Source organism: Arachis hypogaea, chromosome 16 (genome assembly GCF_003086295.3).
Source record: "Arachis hypogaea cultivar Tifrunner chromosome 16, arahy.Tifrunner.gnm2.J5K5, whole genome shotgun sequence".
In the NCBI taxonomy this organism is placed as follows: domain Eukaryota; kingdom Viridiplantae; phylum Streptophyta; class Magnoliopsida; order Fabales; family Fabaceae; genus Arachis; species Arachis hypogaea.
Window position 1 is genome coordinate 23,833,971 of NC_092051.1, and position 24,565 is coordinate 23,858,535.

General features: G+C 35.4%; 2 protein-coding genes across 2 annotated transcripts; one reads left to right on the top strand and one right to left on the bottom strand.

Annotated features, from left to right (window-relative positions):
* Nucleotides 1-832: 832 nt before the first annotated feature.
* On the top strand, nt 833-3,169 carry LOC112758529 (rho GTPase-activating protein 3). The gene is made up of 5 exons (XM_025807226.3): nt 833-1,525; nt 1,624-1,744; nt 1,826-1,945; nt 2,137-2,367; nt 2,478-3,169. Exons 1-5 carry the CDS (start codon nt 1,074-1,076, stop codon nt 2,994-2,996), a joined length of 1,443 nt encoding a protein of 480 aa, XP_025663011.1. The 5' UTR covers nt 833-1,073; the 3' UTR covers nt 2,997-3,169.
* A 10,796-nt stretch (nt 3,170-13,965) lies between these two features.
* On the bottom strand, nt 13,966-17,445 carry LOC112756871 (uncharacterized). The gene is made up of 5 exons (XM_025805482.3): nt 17,415-17,445; nt 16,331-16,850; nt 16,068-16,244; nt 15,664-15,785; nt 13,966-14,216 (listed from the first exon to the last, which is right to left on the bottom strand). The coding sequence occupies exons 1-4, from the start codon at nt 17,443-17,445 to the stop codon at nt 15,704-15,706; spliced, it is 810 nt and encodes a 269-aa protein (XP_025661267.1). The 3' UTR covers nt 13,966-14,216; nt 15,664-15,703.
* Between the last annotated feature and the right edge of the window lie 7,120 nt (nt 17,446-24,565).

Sequence of the window (24,565 nt, forward strand, 5' to 3'; positions counted from 1 at the left end):
ATATACAATGCATATAAAACTGGCTATGATAGTTCCAAAATGATTTATCAGACAGTGAGACACTACTGAGTGTGTGTGTGGCAGTACACACAAGTACTTAGTTATTTTTATTGCGTGTATATTTGACTACTTTTTCTCTTTGTCTGTGATGTCACGAGTCCCTTGAGTTCTTCTCTAAATTACTAGCTAGCTCACATTTTGTTGCATATATATGATTTACACAAATTCGGATATATATATATATATATATATATATATATATATATATATATATATATATATATATATATATATAATTAAAATGAACTATTAGAATTAAATTACCAAAAAATCAATATTTTTAAAATACCTAAAATTCGTCTTATAAAATTTGGAAAATTTTAATTATCAATAATTTCTGTATTTTCTCTATGATAATACATGTTACTTACTGTAATTGTGTCATGAATAGTGTAACGACCATGATAGATATAACATAATAATAATAATAATTATGAGAGAAAAATTACACTTTTAATTATATTTTTTTATATAGAAATAGAGTATAATATTTACTATTTTAACAAATTATTATTAATATTATTGTACATATTAAATATTAGAAAAAGGCAAGTTAATAAAGGCATTAGCAATAAGATTTTAGAGAATCGACAATTTTTAGTTGACTAATATAGTAAATATTTTATATTTGATCAAATTACACAAATAAATCAGTATAATTTATTCCCAATTTTTTTTAAAAAAATAACGTATATATATAATAAATCTTATATGGTTTGTAGTTTTTCCTAAGAAGTAAGGCTATAATATACATAATAGATAATAGGAAGGAGGAGGAATACTAACAAACAAAAAGAAGAGCAAGTTGTCTCCATCAGACATTACCAGCGCAACCACGAACCTTAGGAGTTTGGACTCAAAAAATTCCAATCTAAAAAAAAGCCTTCACCTTTAGTTTTGCCATCCCCACCAATTTTTAATTTTAATACTACTCTGTTTCTCTCTCTCTCTCTTACTCTGCATTGGTGATCCCTTTTAACACCGTCCCATTATTCCCTAAACTAACCATAATAATGACAAGGCTCTTTCGATCCAAATCTTGCAGACTCGTAGATTCCAAGCCTTCTCCGCCAACTCCCATCTTCCGCAATGAAGAAGAAGAAGAAGAAGAAGAAGAAGAAGAAGAAGAAGAAGAAGAAGAAGAAGAAGAATTGGAGAGTGATGATGAGGAGGAGAGCAGTCCTGTTTGTACGGCGTTCATGAATGGAGGAGGAGGGTCAAGTAGATGCCAATCGGAGAGCCATCAAAACCAGTTTGCAATAGTGGACATTCTGGTGGCTGCTCTCAAGAAGTCTCTGGTCACTTGCAGTGTGGACACGGAAGAAGATCATGTTTCTTCCTTGGATATTAGCTGGCCAACGGAAGTGCGTCATGTTTCTCATGTCACCTTCGATAGGTTCAATGGCTTCCTCGGTTTGCCCTCTGAGCTTGAGCCTCATGTCCCCAAGAGGGTTCCTAGTGCCAGGTTTATTGATCTCTCTTTAATTCTTATGCTTCAATTATTAGCCACATGACATCAATTTCAATTATGGTGCTTAATTGAATCATTGAATGATGATGCAGCGCAAAGGTGTTTGGTGTTTCTGCAAAGTCAATGCAGTGCTCTTATGATGAAAGAGGGAATAGTGTCCCAACCATTCTTCTGATGATGCAAAAGCGTCTTTACTCTGAAGGAGGCCTTCAAGTATGTTCCTTTAATTTCCCTCGGATTACTTAATTACTTGTTATTGTTAACATCATTTATTTAACTAACTTCATTAATTAGGCGGAAGGAATATTCCGAATCAATGCCGAGAACAGCCAAGAGAAGTTTGTTCGAGATCAGTTAAACAAAGGTCTGGTGCCACCTGGAATCGATGTTCATTGCTTATCTGGTTTGATCAAGGTATATTAGCTTAATTAATGAATCTGCTGCTGATATCTGTGATATTCATGATCGACGAATGCTAGAGAATGTTGTTGGATTAGTAAACTAAAGGAATTGGATTGATGGCAAAAGGTTATGGCCAAAAATAATAAATTCTGATGATTCTTTAGCGTTTCTCGTTATTAAATTAAAGGGAGTGTGGCTTACAGGCTTGGTTTAGAGAGCTTCCAAGTGGGGTGCTTGATTGTCTAACCCCAGAACAGGTGATGCGCTGCAATTCGGAAGAGGATTGCACTAATCTGGTGAAATTGCTTCCTCCAACAGAAGCTGCACTTCTTGACTGGGCTATCAATCTCATGGCAGATGTTGTCCACCACCAACACTTGAACAAGATGAATGCACGCAACATCGCTATGGTATTTGCCCCCAACATGACACAGGTAAGTGTTTTTTTTTTGTTGACAACTAGAGAATTAAAGAAGGAAATAACAACTACTAAAATTAATGGGCTATTGCCGAATCCAGCCTTTGACAGAATCTTGATATGCAGATGGTGGATCCTCTGACTGCATTGATCCATGCAGTGCAAGTCATGAATTTTCTCAAGACATTGATTCTCAAGACCCTTCAAGAGAGAGATAAATCTACTTCCAAAGAAGATGGTGACAGGGAGGGATCTCTTGAGCAAACTGAGGATGCTACTTGTGCCTCAACACCACCTTCAAAAAGCAAGTTCTCAAGGACTTCTACATTGGGGAGATTAGAATGGTGCATTGAGGAGAAGCTTTGGAGACCTGAGGAAGTAAATGGAAAAAGGGAGTTTGAATGTGTTATAGATGGTAGCCCCTCTTCTAGTTCTAGATATGAGAATAGTTATAGCAGTAATAGTAGATCAAGTATGTATGAGAGTGAACATTGGGTGAGATTGAGAAAAGGGGTGAGGAAGTTATGCAGGCACCCTGTGTTTCAGTTGAGCAAGCCAACAAAGAAGAGTGCTAATAATAATGCTAATCTTGGAGTTGTAAATAGTAGCAGTAACAGGGAACAACGTGGTGAGGCTTGGGCCTAAGAATAATAGCATCTGCTTGCCCTACTTTTTATGGATTTTGTTGTGTTGTGTGCATTGTGCAATGACATGACATACATCATGCATCTCAATTTGTGTGAGCTGAGATTACTGTATGTACTAATGTAATGTAACTGATGCCTGATCTCTTAGTAGAAGAGTGCAAGTTCATGACATGTTTAGAGTTTTACTTGCTGACATCAAATATATTTACTCAAAAACAAAACTTTAAGGACATATAATGACCATGTATAGATGAAAAATAAAGAGAAAATTAGAAAATATGATAACACCTTTTGTTTTGTTCTCTTTTTTTCCCCTCCTCATTTTATTATAATGGACATCTTTTGATATCTAATTAAATATGTTGTGTTCAAATAAAGCAAATACTAGTTTTCTCTATCATTTTAAAGCTAATTTCTTCAATATTACGTATCATGAATTATTAAAGGGATAAATTTTAATTCATTATTAATATAAACTTTTTTTAGGTAAACTACCAGAACTGCACCCGATTTCGAAAATAGACAAAAATAACCCTAACTTTTGATAATGACAAAAAATATCCTCAAAGTATTATAAAATATAAAAAAAAATCAAAAATATTTTTTTTAAAAAAAAGTGACAATCAACTTTTGTATTTGGCAAATCGCTTATGCATTTGATCCAAAATTTTGTAAAAATATTTAGATAATTATTTAGAAAGTATATAAAAAATAAATAAAAATCCGACCTCTAGAATTTTTTTCATTTTTTAAAAGTATTCTTGGTCAATAATAAAAAAATTATGAAAAATTTTACTGAACGTAAAATCATCAAATTTTAAGAATAAAATTACTTTTTTTTAATAATGTTTATAAAAAAATTATATCAAAATCCAAATTTTAAAACACTTTTAAAGAATATATATTTAACGTGGGATATTTTTGTTGCATTTTAAAATATTTTAAAGATATTTTTATCGCTAATAAAAGTGATGTTCATTTTTATCAGCGTTATGATAATTTAGGTGTTAGTCATTTTCTCATTTTTTTTATATTATCACTTAATTATGAAATATTATATTGGTAAAGATACTTAATATAATTATTTGTTGAGTAAATTACCAATTCTGTCCTCGAATTATTAGAATGATGACAAAAATAACCTCCACTTTTATTAACGACAAAAATACACCTAAAATATTGAAAAATTACAAAAATATGTGCCCGTAAATAAAAATCTATTCCGTTAATAGAGTTGGTTGAGCTGTCAAATAGATTCCATTATACCCTTCTTCTGCTTCTCCTTCATTCTCCCTCACTCCCTCCCTCTCCAAAACCTCACAGAAAGAGCTTACGCCTCACCCTCTTCACTCTCACTCTGAATCCATGGCTGCTGCCTTCCGATCTTCTCTGTCTCGCGCTCTCACACCCCACTTTCTGCTCCTTTTTTCTTCTCCCTTATTTTCACTTTCACTTCTCCAATACACGGAACAGTTGCTCATCAACCCACGCCACTTTCTCTTTGTCTTCAATGGAAAAACCTCGTTGTCACCACTGCTACTTGCTCGCCGCCCCTCCGTTGTCATCAGACGCGAATCTCGCAGTTCCTCATCCTCTTCACTTTCACAACAGATCTCTCTATCTTTCCTCTCAGATTCTCCATCGTCGTCATTGCTTGCTCGCCGCCCCTGCATCGCAGTCAAAACCTGTCTTGCAGCACCTTACTCTCCTCTATCGCAATAAACCAGCAACGAACATTCTCTCTCTCTCTCTCCAGCTCCTCTCTTTATCATTCTTTCTCTTTGAATTTATTTTTATTAGATTATTAAAAAAAGTATAATGAGAAATTGTAAAATTGCTGATTATGGCTGATTATTAATGTGGCTGAGATGAAGAGAGTGAGGCGTAAGGTCTATTCTGGGAGATTTGGAGGAGGGAGGGAGTCACTGAGATGCTGTTTATTGTTGTTATAGTTGCTTTGGGGAGTGAGGGAGGACAGGAGGAGAGGGCAGCATCACCGCAATCGCCGTCATTGAGGAGAGAGAAAAGCAAAACAACAAGGAGAGAGAAAGAGAGAGGCGGAAAGAGAGAAGAATCGAAGGAGGAGAAGTGGATGAGCAAGATGACACTGGCAAAGAGCAAGACCATTGTCGTACTTAAGGAAGAAAAACTGTGGAAGAAGAGGCGACATCGTATTTGAGGAGAGAAATAGTAAGGAAGATGTTGTTGCAGGAGCTTCAGCTAGGAAGATGATGTTGTTGTTGCCGTTGTTGCAATTTTGGGGTGACTGGGATATGTTGTTGTTGCAGCTTGCAGCGGCTTCTGGAAAATTTGGAGGAGGGAAGAAGTGACTAAGATGCTATTTATTTTTGTTGTAGTTGCTTTGGGGAGGGAGGGAGTGAGGGAGAATAAAAGAAAAGCAGAAGAAAGGGTGTAACGAAATTCATTTGACAATTTAACTAATTCTATTAACGGAATAGATTTTCGTTTACAGTCAAATATTTTTGTAGCATTTTTCAATATTTTAGGTGTATTTTTGTTGTTAAAAATGTAGAGGTGATTTTTGTCAATATTCTAATAATTCGAGAACGAAAGTCAAATCTTAACTTCCCAAAATACTTTTAAATAGTTTCGGGAATATATGATAAGAGGTTATATTTCTTTGAGTTTTACTGACAAGTGTATGTTAAGATAGGTATAATAATCAAAATATTTTTTTTGGTAGAGATCAAAATGTTATTTGAAATATTGCGTATTCGTTAATTTAGTTCCTTAAAATAAATAGTGAATTAAATTGGTGATTTTGTGAGATAATAATGTGTCATAATCATTTTATGATATGTAACTATTTTTGTGTGATTATTCTACTTGAAGTATAATTTGTCCAGCACGAATTGAGGTATACGTCAGGGAGTGAGTGAAGAATAGAAAGTGTGGATACCTATAAAAATATTTTGATACTCAAATCAATTTTTTAGTATTATTTTGGATCAGTTTTAAAATGGAAATAAAAACATACATTTTTTTCTTTACGCAGAATGCAATTTTTTATAGATGATAACTTATTGTTGTAAACTGTTTATCAGTTACTGATCTTTAGAATAAATGATCTTAAGGGTAAATTATTAAATGACATCCTAGAATTTATGTCGTTGACAAAAATAATAATTAAAAATAGAGTAAATATCCTTTTCGATCCTTAATCATTTGTCTGATGGACTTCGCACCCCCTAACAAATATAAAAATTTAAATCAGTCCCTATCTACTTTAATATATGTACGTTCCAGTTTCTACAACCAATTCTGAGCAGGTCATTTGTTGATGTATCAGTAACTTATCCATGTGGGTTTCTCTCCTTTATAATTGAGACAAATCACCCCTTGAACCTTCGTTGAAACGCTACATTTCATAAAGAGTCTTATTCCATAAAACTCCTTCCTCTCCCTCGTCATTTATATTTGGCCCTAATTCTGAAAACCTTTCTCCTTCCCTCCAAAAGAGTGTTACATTGAGGACGTGCGAGTGTGTTGCACCACTGTGTGGGAAGACATTGATTGCATTTGGAAAGTTTCTTTGAAATGGTAAGGAATGATTTGTTCCCTTCTACTTACTTTATCTATTACTGTAGTCTAGTTGAGGAGTATGTGAGATAGTGGCCACGAAATTAGCATTGATAACTTTGTGAGTGTTATGCGTGGTGATTATGGGTGGATATGGTGAAGCACTAGCTTTGTGTGATGAATTAGGGTTGTTGCGAAGCTATAATAGTGATATTAACTTTGAAAGTTTCTACCTTTGTGTTTACTGATGAGTTAAGAATTCTTAACTGATAGACATTATAGTTATTTGCTCTTAATTAAGTTTGATGTTTAACTTTGTTACTGATTTGTGGTTAGAATTTTTGTAGATGTCTGTGTTTGTTGTCCCTGTTTTTCATCATGGTGGGAGACTCAAGAAAGATTCAAATGAAGTGTTACGGTATGTAGATGAAAAGATTGAGAAGTTTCCACCCATGGATGTTGATTTTGTCAACAAGAAGGACTTGGAAGAACTCTTTAAGGGATTAGGTTATCCAGAATACAAAGAAATTCACTGGCTTGATCCAGCAGCAAGAAACTTGGAGTTTGGGCTTTATATCCTTAAGGATAACCAGGATATTAATGACATGTGTGAAACCACCCTAAGTTGTCCAGACAAAAATGAGTTCTATATCTACTTTGAGTACCGATTAAGTCAACCAATGGAAGCTGAACTAGAGCAACAAGCAGAGCCAGAACCAGAGGAAAAGCCTGTTGTGGTCACAAATGATTCTTCATCAGATGACGAATATGAGAGTGCCGAGGATGAGGCCTACAAGCCTCTTCTTCCTGGTTATGAGAATGATAGTAGTGAGTCTGAGTCTCCAAAAAGATGTGGCAAAAAACAAAAACAAAAGCATCAGTGTCTCCATCAAGCAAGAAGAAAGTGTCACCCAAGAAAAGTGGTAAGAAATTGTCAAAGAGGTAAGACATGTGCTATATGGTGAATCTAGTAAAGGAAATCGAACTGACACACCTGCTAGTGGGTTGGGTTTTGCCCAAGGGCCAGTAGAAACAGACATGGGAGGGCCAGTAGAAACAGACATGGGAGGCCCAGCAGTGGTTAATGAAAAGAGTGACAGTGATGACTACAACTATGAATATGCTTCTAAAGAGTGTCATACCCCGGTTTCTTTTGAGGATGAGAGGACAATGCAAGGACTTAATTTCAATGAAGAAAATGAATATGGAGAGGTTCAAGGCTAGATGTGCAGAGGAGAACTGCTCATGGTTGATATACGTGGCAAGGAACTAAAAAACAATGGCATTTGAAATAAAAACATTGCAAAACAAGCATACATGTGGAAGAGATTATGGAAGCAACTTGGCCGATAGGGCATGGGTCACAGATAAGTTGGAAAAAAAGTTGGCAACATAGCCTAAGCTGTCACCGAGGGAAGCAACAGAGCATATGAAATAGGACTACAATGTTCAGCCCCATCCAAAAATGATCCAGAGGGATTTGAAAGAAGCTAGGGAAATTGTTGTTGGAAATGACAAGGCATAATATGGGAAGTTGTGGATTATTTACAAGAGTTGCATAGGAGTAACCTAGGCAGCACGACTGACATGTGTGTTGACCCAATTCCTCAGTCTCTACTGCTATTTGACAAAATTTACATATGCTTAGATGCGTGTAGAAATGGGTTTATTAAGGGTTTGAGACCACTAATAGGCCTAGATGGATGCTTTTTAAAGGAGTATTATGGAGGCCAACACTTAACTGCAATGTCACTTGATGCTAACAACCATATATTTGTTATTGCATATGTTGTGACAATTAAGAGCAGAAAAAATAGAGAACTGGATGTGGTTCTTAACTCGGCTTCAGGATGATTTGGAAGACCATCAAGTGCGTGGATGGAATCTCATGTCCGACCAACAGAAGGGAATGTGGCTGGTATTGATGATGGTGCAAATAACATACCTGTTGAAGAACCTGAACCTATTAACATGGACCCTCTTGTAAGTTTTTTCTTTTTTTATTTTAGACCAGTATTTTGTTAGTTGTGTAGATTTTGGGTTGTGTATTTATGTATTCACAATGAGTTAATCTTTGTAAACATATGTGGCTATAAAACATCTTTTTGTGATATAGGATAAAGCTAGGAAAAATAAGAAAAAAAATGCCAAAGAGGCCTCATGTAGAGTCAGATAAGATAAACATTTCACAAATTGCCCCAACTGTAGAGGTAAATAGACACACCATGGTTGTTATCTTTTTTTTTTTTTTTACACAAAAGATGCAGCTTTGGAGACCATATGTGATTCACTATTATTTTAACAGGTTTCAGGAACTGATCAAACTGCTCCGATGAATCAGGCCACAACTCAGGCTCTAAAGGCTCAGCCCCCATCCGCAGCTCCAAGGTTTAGACCCAAACAGAGTCTGAGAAGGCCTCCACCTCCTCCAGTACAGCCCAACCAACCTGCTCACAATTTCTAAGACCAACTAGAAGGACAAGGCTTACCAAGAACCTCTCCTTATGTAATCTCCAATGAAACTCTGGCAGCAGCTAGCATTGGGACCTCATCAAGGCTCTTCAAGTTTATTCCAACTCCAGGAACCAAGCCTCTACCAAAGAAACAGTGAAAGAACCTGTTATATGGATATTATGCTGTTTAGGGAATATAGAACTTTGGTTTAGGGGAAGACTCTGTCTTCATATTTTGGTTAATGTTGATGATATGATTAGGTTCTGATTTGAAGTCTGCATAATACTCAGGGTTGATTTAGAGATACTGTCAACTTTTTTGGTATTTGTTTTAGTATCAAGTTGCAAAACACACATGGTCATATTTGTGAAATTCTGGAGCTGTTTATATTTTAAAGTCAACTTTTTGTGAAACACTCATGCTTTGGTTTGTGAATCACTGGATTGGTTTATATATTGGTTTCAACTTTTATGAAACTATCATGATTTGGAGTGTAATTTCAAATGTGTCACATATTTGGGTATTTATATTGTTATCTTCATATTCATTGTTTCACAATTATATAATAACACAATATGGTAATATCTCAATATACTATGTCAAATTCTAATAACTACATGAAATGAAATAAATTAAGTATCACTAAATTAGAGTAAATAACTATAACATGAGATGTTGTCTTCATACAAGCCATGAATTTCAACCATAATACATTAAGCAGTTGTCTTCTATTTACATAACTTTGCACACTAAATCAAATTCACATTTTTTTCAATTAATCCACTGAAAATTGATGAAATTAAAAGTGTAACTATAATTCTAATTAAAAAAGTGGTTAGGATTCTGCATTTAGTGTTGCCTCCAAATATTTTTTCAGCTCTCTGCTTTGTCATCATGACTTCCAGTGCCTCCAATCTTTCCTCCATCTTTTTCAAACTTTTAACCACTTTATTCTGATTGACATCAGCTTTATGTGTATATGAATCAACATATTCATCAAGCCAAGTAAAGTATTTGCAATGTGGAATTGTGGTCTACAACAAATAACACTCCATAGTAACGGTAACTAATTTTGAAACAAAACAAAATTAAAAAATGTTTACCTTAAAAGAAGAGCAACAAAAAAAAGCTTCTTCGGATTTCCTGCGGTGTTAGATTCGATCAAACAATATTGCATATGTGCCACAATGACATCTAGGTGCTACAAATCTTTTCTTGCCTTAGTTTCCTTTTTTCCCTATACTCCCAGTGGAACCCAGAGTCGGACTCCAGCATAAATTCTTCCCAACTTCACTACTTTCCTCTACGGTTCGTGAAGAAGAGTCTTTGACTTCTGTAGCCATAGTCTTTTTTGGGAGAAAAGCCCTTATCTTTACTCTACACATAATGAAGACAATGAAGAAGAAAGAAAAAACCCTAAACAACTATGAGTACCTAGATGATAACGCCTCTTTATGAAACACAGCGTTTCAACAAAGGTTCAGGGGCGATTTGTCTCAATTATGAAGGAGAGAAACCCACGTGGACAAGTTATTGACTCATCAGCAAGTGACATGCTCGAAACCGGTTGTAGGGACTGGAACGTATATATATCAAAGTAGATAGAGACCGATTTGAGTTTTTATATTTGTTAGGGGATACAAAGTCCATCAGACAAATAGTTAGGGACCAGAATGGGCATTTACTCTTAAAAATATAAATGATAAATAAATTTTTGAATAATTATAAAATATGATAAAAATAACCAATAAATATTATATTTTTATTAGTGATAAAAAATCTTTTATATTTAGCACAAGACTTATCTATTTGATTTGAATTTTTATGACAATATTATTTGAATAATTATTTAAAAAATGTACACAAAAAAAATCAAAGTAAAATTAGATCTCTAGAACTTTTTAAAATTTTTTTAAAAAATTTAGTCATTCACGATTTTTTTTTAATTTCACTTGATATAAAAATTACTAAATTTTAAAGATAACAAGATTTTATTTTTTAATAATGCTTGAAAATAATATCAAAATCTAACGTCTAAAATATTTTTTAATATATATTTAATATCTAGTTATTTTTGTCAGATTTTTAAATTTTTTAAAAATTTATTTATTGTTTATATCTTTTGGAATTATTTTTGTCAATAACATAAATTTTTGGATATCAATTTAGTAATTTATCTATAATCTTAATAATAAATTGATTTCATATAACCGATGTATAATAGTAAAAAAATCAGTTATTCTTATCTATAAGTAAATTACAACTGAGTTATAATGACCATATTTATAATTGACAAAATAATTAATCTGACTCACAATTATATCTTTCAAAAATCAATTTAAAATGTGTAATCTTTTAAAAATTATATTGATGAATATTTAATATTTTAGAGATCATTTTTATCATTAACCCAGTTAAGATATTTATACTAGTATGCAAAGTTTTTTCCATTAAAAAACAAAACAAAAAAGTTTCCGAATTCCTTTGCTTTTATTTCAAAATTCGTTTATGAAAAACAAATAATTTAAAAATTTATACTATAAGTAATTTTAATTAGAGTTATGCTATTTATATCACTTTTTAAAATATTTTCCGTACACATTTTATTTTTAAATAAAAAAGTGGATATAATAAAAGGAACCGAATATAATGAATGCGCATTATTTTAAAAATGAAAAGTATATATATATATATATTCTGAAATTTTACGTAATTATTCGATTTGGTCCACAAGATTATAATTTTTTTTATAGTAACCCCAGATACAGCTTCGAGCACCATAGTAGTCCCTATTCTTGTTTTTAGTGATGAGTCAGACATCACGGTGCTAACGTGTCATGACTTGCCATGCTGGAGTGAGCTAAAACGTTGCCATTTTTATTTGAGACCTACTTTTGACAAAAATGACACAGGCAAGTCAAATTAAACATATAAAATAGTTTTGATCAAACACTCTACTTCACTCGTCTTCTCCATTTCCACCCTTCTTATACTTCTTCTTCCTCCCTTCATCAATGGCACTGTCGTAGAGTTCCGTTAGTGGAGTTAAAAATTTTGTGTCCGAAAGACATTTGGATCAAGTCTCACTTCATTCGTCTCCTTTTCTATCATAAGCAAGATATTCTGTTATTATCGTTGTTAGTGAAGGTAATTTTTTTAGTTCTTTTTTTTTTTAACAATACATGATTGTTCTTCATTATGTTTGTGACTTTGTGTTGTGAGCGTGGTTAGTGTTGTTTGTTTGATTAGTTTACATTTAGATGAGATAAAATATTAATTTATAATCATTTATAAGAAGATTATCTGATTTTTAATCACAATCATAGAAAAATAAGCATAAAAATAAGTGGCACAGAGAGTTATAGAGATCTAAACGACAAATGAAGTTGTTTACAGAAAAAGAATGTGATAATATGATCACTTAAATAGGTAATATAATAATATTATTTTCTACTATTTTTAGCCATTTCTATGGTGCTGTTAACATCATTCATAATTTTTTTTTTTCTATAGTTTTGTTGTGTTCTTCTAATCATGAGAATCTTTGCTTGTTCTTACTTTGTTTCCAAACAAGCATAATAAATAAGATGTAGTGAACAGAGTTAATCCTTGACCAAATTTTATTGTTTGTCATTCTTTCATTGAATTCTTTAGAAGTTTTGCATTAAGATATATAGATAGATTTTGTATTTTACTATGAAAAAGTTAAATCTCAAATGCAGTGGAGTTTTTTATATAAGTGACAGTTGATTATTTGCTAATTTTAATTTCAAAAAATTTATTGTTAAAATAAGTGCACACTACCAAAAATACGGGAGTTATCAACGGAAAGGTACCCATAAACGACAAACAGTGACAAAGTTCAATGACTGTAGTAACCAATGGCCAAATTTTGCGGAATTTTCTGACGTTCTCGTTTATCCGTGGCCAATTTGAGATGGGTTTTCTCATTTGCCACAGACCCAGTGATCACCGTGATAAAATGGAATGATGTCCACTTTCAATTTCGCGCTTAATTTGGTCATTCCCTCCAACCCTTTTAGAATATTTTCATGCAGTTCATCTTTTTCTTAAATTTAAACCGTAAATAACCTCAGATAAATATTAGGGTGCAATTCTTTTTTCAGGAATCCTCATACTTGGTTTCTTATCCCTCCTTTCTAGTGCTAACACTGAGAATTTTTAAGGTATGTTAATTATTTAATTTTAGATGCGATTCATGATTTACAATGTTCACACATTCTGCCAACTTGATTAAATAGTAATTTCCTGTCGATATTCTTTCTGGTCAAATGCAATTTATTCTTTCCTATTTATTTATGGTGGTTATGTTTATATTTATTACCCTTTTATTCTTTATTATTTATTTATGGTGGAGTTAAATTTTGATTCTATTTGAGATGCATATTTGAGAGTACAGATATAATAGTCAGTACAATCATCATCAAATTATTAGAAGAGAATTCAATGCTACAATAATAATGATCCATGTTATATATGTTAAAATTATAAGAAGAGTACAAAAGAGTACAAAAAGAAACTAATTTTATAAATTGCTTGTGATTAAAAATTACTTTTTATATCAGTTATATTTGTTTCATATATATGATGGATCATTATTGTAGCGTTGAATTGTCTTTCAATAGTTTGGTGATGATTGTTATGACTCTTGTGTCTGTATTTTTAAGTATGTAAATCAAAATTTAAATCCACAAAAAATAAATAGTAAAAAAAAAGTAAGAAATACAAATAATAAAGAACATGCAAAATTTATTTATGGTCAGATTTTAATTCTGTCTTGAATTTTATTTTTAACTCTTAGTTTTCATGGCTACTTGTAACACCCTCACTATCAGAAGTCACTATCAGAAGTCACGCTTCCGGCTGCGCTACTCTGATAGCAAGAAGTATTACGACTACTTTACATACTAAATACTAACATAGGAGCCTCTGACTCGACATTGTATCGCTGATTTCTTAGAAAACCGGAAATAAACACTTTATCTTAAGAAAAATACAAACAGGCATAGATTCATATACAAGACTCCTTACATAATAACTCATAATATAATATACATATAAAACATACAATTCCTATCCCTCTTACAAACTTATAATAACAAAGACGAGGGAAGAAAATAATCTAATTAATACAACATCTTATAAACCAAACACAGTATAACTCTTCTTAATGCTTCTTCATCCGGTTCCTGAAAAGGTAAAGCTGTAGGGGGGTGAGAACCTAACCACACGGTCTCACCACGCAGTTTCAAAGTTGTCATAAAAATATATTTAATAAGAAAACTGTTTTCAAGCTCAGTGATTATCATTGCCTTATGAATCTTTTAAAAACCAGTAGGTAATTGTTTAAAGCATTTTCAAAGAAACGTTTAATCTTTCAAAAAATCCGAAACATTTCCTTTCTTATAAGAAAAATCTCAATAAGAAACCGACCATGCAATCAAACAATACAATCATTAATTCAGCACCAAAGTTCATTCTCAAATGTAGCACACCAGGACAAACACAAGCAAGACAGACAAAGAAAGTACAAGTAGGAAGCAGTTACAGCAAATAGTTCAAGTAGCAGTTAAGAACAGTTTAGCAATTAGGCAAACCAAAACAAGTTCAAACCCAAGCAAAGCATACAAATGCATATGATGCATGCCTGTCCTATGGCTGATGAGGCTCATCTGTCGGTTATCCAGCCAACCCGACAAGTCTGAATTCTACTTAGACTGTCCCCCGACGTGCATCCCCAAGAGTCTATGCATAGCTTTTTCTCAAATAATCAATATTACTCAATCGGGGTAACATTCCCGGGAATTTATATAGTGCCCGGTCACACACTTACGTCGTAGGGTCAACAGAGTATCGAGTTTTTAACCTGGTACACGTGGTGGCAAGCCACGGCACTTAATCCAGGGAACCTCGTATCTCAGATATTTCAAATTTATAAGCCATATAAATAATTCATTCATCATTCATCAATAGCTAAGTCATTCTCAATATCATCATCATTCGTCAATCCATATCCATTTCCAAATTCATTCAAAAATCATATTTCAAATAAATCCTCATCATCCTTTTTTTTCCGTTTCGTTCACTAACAATTCTCAATCCAAAACATAACTTTTTCTTTGATAAAAGAAGTATTCTTAAATCATATAATGCTTAAAATTAAACCTTTTAAAATAACTACTTCAAATGAAACTTCTAATTTTATAAAATTTCGGCAGCATCTCCTCTAAAACTCGGATTCTGCCACCCTTTTCGGGTCCCATCCAAACATTTCTCAAACCTTTCCAAAACCTCAATCATTTTCCAAGGATTCGGCTAGTTCCAATATCAAATAATTTTCAAAGCGAATCAGTGCCCATAATAAATCTCTTTTTAAAATCAAACCATTTCCAAAGCCAACTCCTTTACACCATCAAAAATAGCTTCAAAACCAAGAAAAGCCATTTTCCATAATAATCAACTAAATAACCTTTCAAACTAATTTCTTTTCAACAATCACAAACTACTCAAGCAGTCAAACAATCAGTCATTCAGTCCAGCAAACAACCACATTTAGAAGACAATTATAATCACAGGCATATGTTCTCTCGCATTAATATCTATTTATCACAACTCTGTAATATAAATTAGATTTTTAGAAAAACCCCTACCTCGATGTCTCAATCGCACAATTTAGCTCAATAATCCCCTTTATCCCCAGTTCATGGCAGCAGCAGCGATCTTAGCAGCTCCATTATCAATTATGAATTTGCAATAGATAAATCGACAGTGGCTAGAATGGAAACATATTTCTGTAATTAGAGTAAGGGTGGCACAAGGAAACCAAATAGCAGTAGGATAAAGGCAGAAACATTATAAATTTTAGAATTAAAGGAGTTCAAATTAAAATGGGAAGAATAGTGCTACCGGAGACAACAACATTCAGTAGTTCCAAACAAGGGCGGCAGCGCCGAGATATGACAATAGTGACTCTGGTAAATTAAACGGATCAGAACTAGCTGCGTAAATAAAATGGCACAAAGAAGAATCAAAGCGATCTTACCCATGAACTTACCAAGATGAAAAGTAGTGGCTACAACGTCTCTCTCTACAATCAATTAGCAGCCAGGACACAACCAGGTTCATCTCCCAAACACGGCAGTAACTGCAAGCTCCGGAACACCGATAGTAACAGCAGCAGCAGTAGAGGTATCCATCGCCACCTTTTTCCTTTTCTTGCTCGGACTCCTCCCTGCGGCGAACCCAACAGCAGCAACAACTTCTCACAATAAAGGTAAACTTAACGGATGAAGAAGCTGAGGCAGGGTTAGGGCTTACCAACAGATACAGGCTTGAAAGGCACTTTCCGGCGCCAGCAGCGACGAGGAGCTCCGGCAATGCAGCAGCCACGCGAGCAGAACGACGGCGAGCCCATCAACGCGGCGGCGACGACAGCTCCGCGACAGTTTCCTTCGCGCGTGTTCCCCTGTTCGCGACTCAAACGGCGGCGGATCTGTAGATGATAACACGTGGTGGTTGCAGCGGCGTTCAGACTCCAGCGACGGCGTGTAGTTCTGGCGGCGATAGAGGCGCGAATGGCGGCGACGGGCTTCATCGCCGACAGCGGCAGCGACTGGCGCAAGGATGGCGGCGCTACGACGACGACGTGAACGCGGAGCGCAGTGGCGGCAGCTTCTTCCTCTCAACTCACTTTTCTTCTTCTTCTCCCTCTCCGCTTCTCTTTCTCTCGTCACTCGCTTATCCTTTCTTTCTTTCTCAGTTCCCCACTTCTCAAGTTCCCCCCTGCCTTCCTTATTTTCCCTTTCTTTTCTTATTTCCCCTTTCTTCTCCCGTTTTCCTTATTTTCCCTTTCTTTCCTTATTTCCCTTTCTCCCGTAGGTTAGGTTAAGAAATAGGAAAGTGAATGACGGTAGGGTTAAGTTAGGGGGTTTGGGTTTGATTTAATTAAAGTTAGGATTAGGGTAGTTTAGGTAATTTTAATAAAATTAGGGGTATAGAATATTAATTAAAAATCTAATTTAATCCTTTAGAATTATTTGAAAATTTTATTTGATTATTAATTTATTAATTAACTTTTAATCAAATATTTTAATTTAAAATTAGATTTAATATAATTAATTTTCTTTGTTTATAAAATTAAAATATTAAATTATAGAATCTCTATTATTTAACTAAATTGTATAAAATCTTTATTCTTTTACAACTATTAAGCTGTCTAATTTAAATATAGAAAATTATTCAATAATTATAATATTAAGTAAAATTTTTTTTTAATTTAATTGTCAAATTTTAATTTAATTATTTTTAATAAAATATTTTCTGAAAATAAAGTCTTTAATAAATAAATAAATTGAAATTAACTTATGATAATATTTTTTGAAAATTATGGGTCTTACACTACTTCTATATACAATGATAGATGGAAGGCCCATAAGTATTATTTATGAGGAGAATATTTCTTTCCTAACAAAAGAAAGACAGAAATCCTGGCTTCGAATCCCTCATGCATACCGCCTGTTGCATGGACTGCTTTTGTGGATCATTATATGGATCCTAAAACAAAGGTAAATTATTAATTTATGCTTTTTTATTTTTTTATTAAATAATTATTATGGATATTTTGGTAACATTTATTTACTAGTTTCTTGTTCTTGAAAATCATAGAAACAATGTTTGTAAAACGCCAGAAATCGTGAGAAGCTTATAGTTTCACATGCCAGTGGAAGTAAAAGCAATGCTAGAAGAGCAACTTCAGATGGTATTTTTTTTATTATTGAGTCTACTACTGTTATACTATTACTATAAAATTAGCGATTTTAATTAAATTTGTGATTACCTTTAATATTCTATTTATTGTATTAGGAGAAAAATTTAGGAAGGTGGTGCACGAAATTGTGATGTCCAGGCTCGAATAATCCCTGGTAATGGCTCCAAAGCTTGGTGCTTTGATCTTAATTCATAATTGTCACAACTTCGATACAACTAACCAGCAAGTGCACTGGGTCGTCCAAGTAATAAACCTTACGTGAGTAAGGGTCGATCCCACAGAGATTGTTGGCTTGAAGCAAGCTATGGTCACCTTGCAAATCTCAGTCAGGCGGATTTAAACATGATACTTTATTAGATTAAAATTAACAATAAAAGGGATAGAGATATTTATGTAGATTCATTGGCAGGAATTTCAGATAAGCGAATGGAGATGCTTTTCGTTCCTCTGAACCTCTGCTTTCCTGCCATCTTCATCCAATCAGTCTTACTCCTTTCCATGGCTGGCTGTATGCAAGGGCATCACCGTTGTCAGTGGCTACATCCCCTCCTCTCAGTGAATCATATGCTCACGCACCCTGTCACGGCACGGCTATTCATCTGTCGGTTCTCGATCATGCTGGAATAGGATTCACCCTCCTTTTGCGTCTGTCACTAACGCCCAACAATCGCGAGTTTGAAGCTCGTCACAGTCATTCAATCATTGAATCCTACTCAGAATACCACAGACAAGGTTTAGACCTTCCGGATTCTCTTGAATGTCGCCATCATTCTAGCGTACGCCACGAAGATTCTGGTTAGGAGATCTAAGAGATATTCATTCTAGCTTAATTCATGTAGAACAGAAGTGTTTGTCAGGCACGCGTTCATAAGGGGGAAGGATGATGAGCGTCACACATAATCATCACCTTCATCACGTTCTTGGGTGCGAATGGATATCTTAGAAGAGAAATAAGATGAATTGAATAGAAAACAGTAGTACTTGCATTAATCTTTGAGGAACAGCAGAGCTCCACACCTTAATCTATGGAGTGTAGAAACTCTACCGTTGAAAATACATAAGTGAAGGTCCAGGCATGGCCGAGATGGCCAGCCCCCTAAACGAGATCACAGGATCAAAATACAATCCAGGATGCCTAATACAATAGTAAGAGGTCCTATTTATAATAAACTAGCTACTAGGGTTTACATGAGTAAGTAATTGATGCATAAATCCACTTCCGGGGCCCACTTGGTGTGTGTTTGGGCTGAGCCTGAGTGTAGCACGTGCAGAGGCCATTTGTGGAGTTGAACGCCAGTTTCTGTGCCAGTTTGGGCGTTCAACTCTGGTTTTGGATTCTTTTCTGGCGCTGGACGCCAGATTTGGGTAGAAAGCTGGCGTTGAACGCCAGTTTACGTCGTCAATTTTTGGCCAAAGTATGGACTATTATATATTGCTGGAAAGCCCTGGATGTCTACTTTCCAACGCAATTGAAAGCGCGCCATTTCGAGTTCTGTAGCTCCAGAAAATCCACTTTGAGTGCAGGGAGGTCAGAATCCAACAGCATCAGCAGTCCTTTTTCAACCTCTGAATCTGATTTCTGCTCAAGTCCCTCAATTTCAGCCAGAAAATACCTGAAATCACAGAAAAACACACAAACTCATAGTAAAGTCCAGAAATGTGAATTTAACATAAAATCTATTAAAAACATCCCTAAAAGTAACTAGATCCTACTAAAAACATACTAAAAACAATGTCAAAAAGCGTATAAATTATCCGCTCATCACAACAGCAAACTTAAATTGTTGCTTGTCCCCAAGCAACTGAAAATCAAAATAGGATAAAAAGAATAGAATATACTATAAATTCCAAACTATCAATGAAACATAGCTTCAATCAAATGAGCGGGACTTATAGCTTTTTGCCTCTTGAATAGTTTTGGCATCTCACTTTATCCATTGAGGTTTAGAATGATTGGCATCTATAGGAACTCAGAGTTCAGATAGTGTTATTGATTCTCCTAGTTCAGTATGATGATTCTTGAACACAGCTTCTTTATGAGTCTTGGCCGTGGCCCTAAGCACTTTGTTTTCCAGTGTTACCACCAGATACATAAATGCCACAGACACATAATTGGGTGAACCTTTTCAGATTGTGACTCAGCTTTGCTAAAGTCCCCAACTAGAGGTGTCCAGGGTTCTTAAGCACACTCTTTTTTTGCTTTGGACCTTGACTTTAACCGCTCAGTCTCAAGTTTTCACTTGACACCTACACGCCACAAGCACATGGTTAGGGACAGCTTGGTTTAGCCGCTTAGACCAGGATTTTATTCCTTTAGGCCCTCCTATCCACTGATGCTCAAAGCCTTGGGATCCTTTTTAATTGCCCTTGCCTTTTGGTTTTAAGGGTTATTGGCTTTTTGCTCTTGCCTCTTGGTTTTAAGAGCTTTGGCTTTTTCTGCTTGCTTTTTCTTTTTCTTTCTATTTTTTTTTTCGCCTATTTATTTATTTTTTTCTGCAAGCTTTGTTCTTTGCTGCTTTTTCTTGCTTCAAAAATCATTTTTATGATTTTTCAGATTATCAAATAACATGTCTCCTAGTCATCATTCTTTCAAGAGCCAACATATTTAACATTCTTAAACAACAACTTCAAAAGACATATGCACTGTTCAAGCATACATTCAGAAAACAAGAAGCATTGTCACCACATCAATATAATTGAACTAAGTTCAAGGATAAATTCGAAACTCATGTACTTCTTGTTCTTTTGAATTAAAACATTTTTCATTTAAGAGAGGTGATGGATTCATAGGACATTCATATCTTTAAGACAAAGTTACTAACTACTAATGATCATGTAATGGAGGCACAAACATAGATAAGCACATATCATAGAAAACGAAAAACAGAGAAAATAAGAACAAGGAATGAATCCACCTTAGTGATGTCCTTGAGCTCTTCTATGTCTCTTCCTTGTCTTTGCTGCTCCTCCTTCATTGCTTTTAGATCTTCTTTGATTTCATGAAGGATGATGGAGTGCTCTTGATGTTCCACCCTTAGTTGCTTCCAATAATTGTGTGGAAGAAAATGTATCCCCTGAGGTATCTCAGGGATCTCTTGATTTGCAGTCAAATGTTCTACCACTGAGCTATAGACCCTTGATGGAAGCTTTTGTCTTCCCTTTCCTCTTTCTAGAGGCCTCTCTGGCCTTAGGTGCCATCAATGGTTATGGAGAAAAACAAAAAAGCTATGCTTTTTTACCACACCAAACTTAGAATGTTGCTCGCCCTCGAGCAAAAGAAGAAAGAATAGAAGAATAAGAAGAAGATATGGAGGAGATGGATGGGAGTGTGTATTCGGCCATATGGGTGGGATTGGGTGGGAGAGAGATGTTGAATTTTTGAAGGTAGTGGGTGTTTGGATGTGAGTGGTAAATGGAAAAAAAAAAGAAGGGATGATCATGAATGGAAAGAGAGATGATGAGGTAGGTGGGGATCCTGTGGGGTCCACAGATCCTGAGATGATCCTGTGGGGTCCACAGATCCTGAGGTGTCAAGGCATTTACATCCCTGCACCGATTTAGGCATGTAAAATGCCCTTGCACACAACTCTGGGCGTTCAGCGCCAGGTTGGTGCCCTTTTTGGGCGTTCAACGCCCCTTTGCTGCCATTTCTGGCGTTGAACGCCAGAACCATGCTTGTTCTGGGCGTTCAGCGCCAGGATGCTCCCATTCTGGGCGTTCAGCGCCAGAACTATGCTCTGTTCTGGCGTTTGAACGCCAGACAGATGCTCCTCCAGGGTGTGATTTTTCTTCTGCTGTTTATGATTCCGTTTTCAATTTTTATATTTATTCTGTGACTCCTCATGATCATGAACCTATAAAGACATGAAAAATAAGAATTAGATAAATAAACATTGGGTTGCCTCCCAACAAGCGCTTCTTTAATGTCAATAGCTTGACAGTGGGCTCTCATGGAGCCTCACAGATGTGCAGAGCTTTGTTGAGACTCTCCAACACCAAACTTAGAGTTTGGATATGGGAGTTCAACACCAAACTTAGAGTTTGGTTGTGGCCTCCCAACACCAAACTTAGAGTTTGACTGTGGGGGCTCTGGTTGACTCTGCTTTGAGAGAAGCTTTTCAAGCTTCCTCTCCATGGTTGCAGAGGGAGATCCTTGAGTTTTGAATACAAGGGAGTTCCCATTCCATTGAAGGACTATTTCACCTCTGTCAACATCAATCACAGCTCTTGCTGTGGCCAGGAAAGGTCTTCCTAGGATGATGGATTCATCCTCTTCCTTTCCAGTATCCAGGACTATGAAATCAGCAGGGATGTAAAGGCCCTCAACCTTTACTAAAACGTCCTCTACTTGTCCATATGCCTGTTTTCTTGAGCTGTCTGCCATCTCTAATGAGATTTTAGCAGCTTGCACCCCATAGATTCCCAGTTTCTCTATTACAGAGAGGGGCATGAGGTTTATCCCTGAACCAAGGTCACACAGAGCCTTGAAGATCATGGTGCCTATGGCACAAGGGATTATGAACTTTCCAGGATCCTGTCTCTTCTGAGGCAATGTCAGTTGATCCAGATCACTTAGTTCATTGATGAACAAGGGAGGTTCAACTTCCCAAGCATCAATGCCAAATAATTTGGCATTCAGCTTCATGATTGCACCAAGAAACTTGGTAGTTTGCCCCTCAGTAACATCCTCATTCTCTTCAGAAGAGGAATACTCATCAGAGCTCATGAAGGGCATAAGGAGGTTCAATGGAAGCTCTATGGTCTCTAGATGAGCCTCAGAGTCCTTTGGTTCCCCAGAGGGAAGCTCCTTATTGATCACTGGACGTCCCAGGAGGTCTTCCTCCTTGGGATTCACGTCCTCTCCTCTCCTCACAGGTTCGGCCATGGCGCTTATGTCAATGGCCTTGCACTCTCCTTTTGGGTTCTCTTCTGTATTGATTGGGAGAGTACTAGGAGGGATTTCAGTGATCCTTTTACTCAGCTGGCCCACTTGTGCTTCCAAATTTCTAATGGAAGACCTTGTTTCATTCATGAAACTTACAGTGGCCTTAGATAGATCAGAGACTAGATTTGCTAAATTAGAAGCATTTTGTTCAGAGTTCTCTGTCTGTTGCTGAGTTGATGATGGAAAAGGTTTGCTATTGCTAAACCTGTTTCTTCCACCATTATTAAAGCCTTGTTGGGGCTTTTGATCCTTCCATGAGAAATTTGGATGATTTCTCCATGTTGAGTTATAGGTGTTTCCATAAGGTTCACCTAAGTAATTTACCTCTGCTATTGCAGGGTTCTCAGGATCATAGGCTTCTTCTTCAGAAGATACCTCTTGAGTACTGTTGGATGCAGCTTGCATTCCATGCAGACTCTGAGAAATCATATTGACTTGCTGAGTCAATATTTTATTCTGAGCCAATATGGCATTCAGAGTATCAATCTCAAGAACTCCCTTCTTCATAGGCGTCCCATTATTCACAGGATTCCTTTCAGAAGTGTACATGAACTGGTTATTAGCAACCATGTCAATGAGTTCTTGAGCTTCTGCAGGCGTTTTCTTTAGGTGAATGGATCCACCTGCAGAAGTGTCCAGTGACATCTTTGATAGCTCAGATAAACCATCATAGAATATATCCAGGATGGTCCATTCTGAAAGCATGTCAGAGGGACACTTTTTGGTCAACTGTTTGTATCTTTCCCAAGCTTCATAGAGAGATTCACCTTCTTTTTGTCTGAAGGTTTGAACATCAGCTCTAAGCTTGCTCAACTTTTGAGGAGGAAAGTACTTGGCTAAGAAAGCCGTGACCAGCTTATCCCAAGAGTTCAGGCTGTCTTTGGGTTGAGAATCCAACCATAATCTAGCTCTGTCTCTTACAGCAAAAGGGAAAAGCATGAGCCTGTAGACTTCAGGATCTACTCCATTAGTCTTAACAGTATCACATATCTGCAAGAATTCAGTTAAGAACTGAAAAGGATCTTCAGATGGAAGTCCATGAAACTTGCAGTTCTGCTGCATTAGAGAAACTAATTGAGGTTTAAGCTCAAAGTTGTTTGCTCCAATGGCAGGAATGGAGATGCTTCTTCCATGTAAATTGGAATTAGGTGCAGTGAAGTCACCAAGCATCTTCCTTATATTATTATTATTTTCGGCTGCCATCTCCTCTTCTTGTTTGAAAATTCCTAACAGGTGCTTACTGGTTAGTTGTAATTCAGAGTCCTTTTAGGTTCTGGATCTGCTCCAACAAGAATATTCTTGTCCTTGCTCCTGCTCATATGACAAGGAAGAATGGCCAGAAAAATGATAATAATAATAGAGATCCTCTATACCACAGTATAGGGATCCCTTTGTAAGTAGAAGAAGAGGGGGGGATAAAGGATGTGATGTAAAAGAAGAAACACAACTGTGAGGATTGGAATGTGAGATGAGATGTTAGGACATGAATGAATAAATAGAATGAGATGAGAGAGAGAGGGAATTTTCGAAAATTATTTTTGAAAAGGAGTTAGTGATTTTTGAAAATATTTTTTGAAAATTGTTAGTATTTTTTTCGAAAATTTTTTTGAAATAAAAATAAAAATAAAATAATTAGTTAATTAAAAAGAAATTTTTGAAAAAGGGGGAGATATTTTCGAAAATGAGAGAGAGAGAGTTAGTTAGGTGGTTTTGAAAAAGTTAAGAAACAAACAAAAAGTTAGTTAGTTAGTTGAAACAAATTTTGAAAAGATAAGAAGTTAGGAAGTTAGAAAAGATATTTTGAAAAGATATTTTTGAAAAAGATAAGATAAGAAGATAT

Coding starts and splice junctions, on each gene's coding strand:
- LOC112758529 (XM_025807226.3), top strand. CDS start 1,074: ATGACAAGGCTCTTTCGATCCAAATCTTGCAGACTCGTAGATTCCAAG. Junction 1,745..1,825: donor ACTCTGAAGGAGGCCTTCAA/GTATGTTCCTTT, acceptor TTCATTAATTAG/GCGGAAGGAATATTCCGAAT. Junction 2,368..2,477: donor TTGCCCCCAACATGACACAG/GTAAGTGTTTTT, acceptor CTTGATATGCAG/ATGGTGGATCCTCTGACTGC.
- LOC112756871 (XM_025805482.3), bottom strand. CDS start 17,445: ATGGGCCTTCCATCTATCATTGTATATAGAA. Junction 16,851..17,414: donor ATCTATCATTGTATATAGAA/GTAGTGTAAGAC, acceptor AGGGAAAATAAG/GAAAACGGGAGAAGAAAGGG. Junction 16,245..16,330: donor TTTCAAGCCTGTATCTGTTG/GTAAGCCCTAAC, acceptor GGTTCGCCGCAG/GGAGGAGTCCGAGCAAGAAA.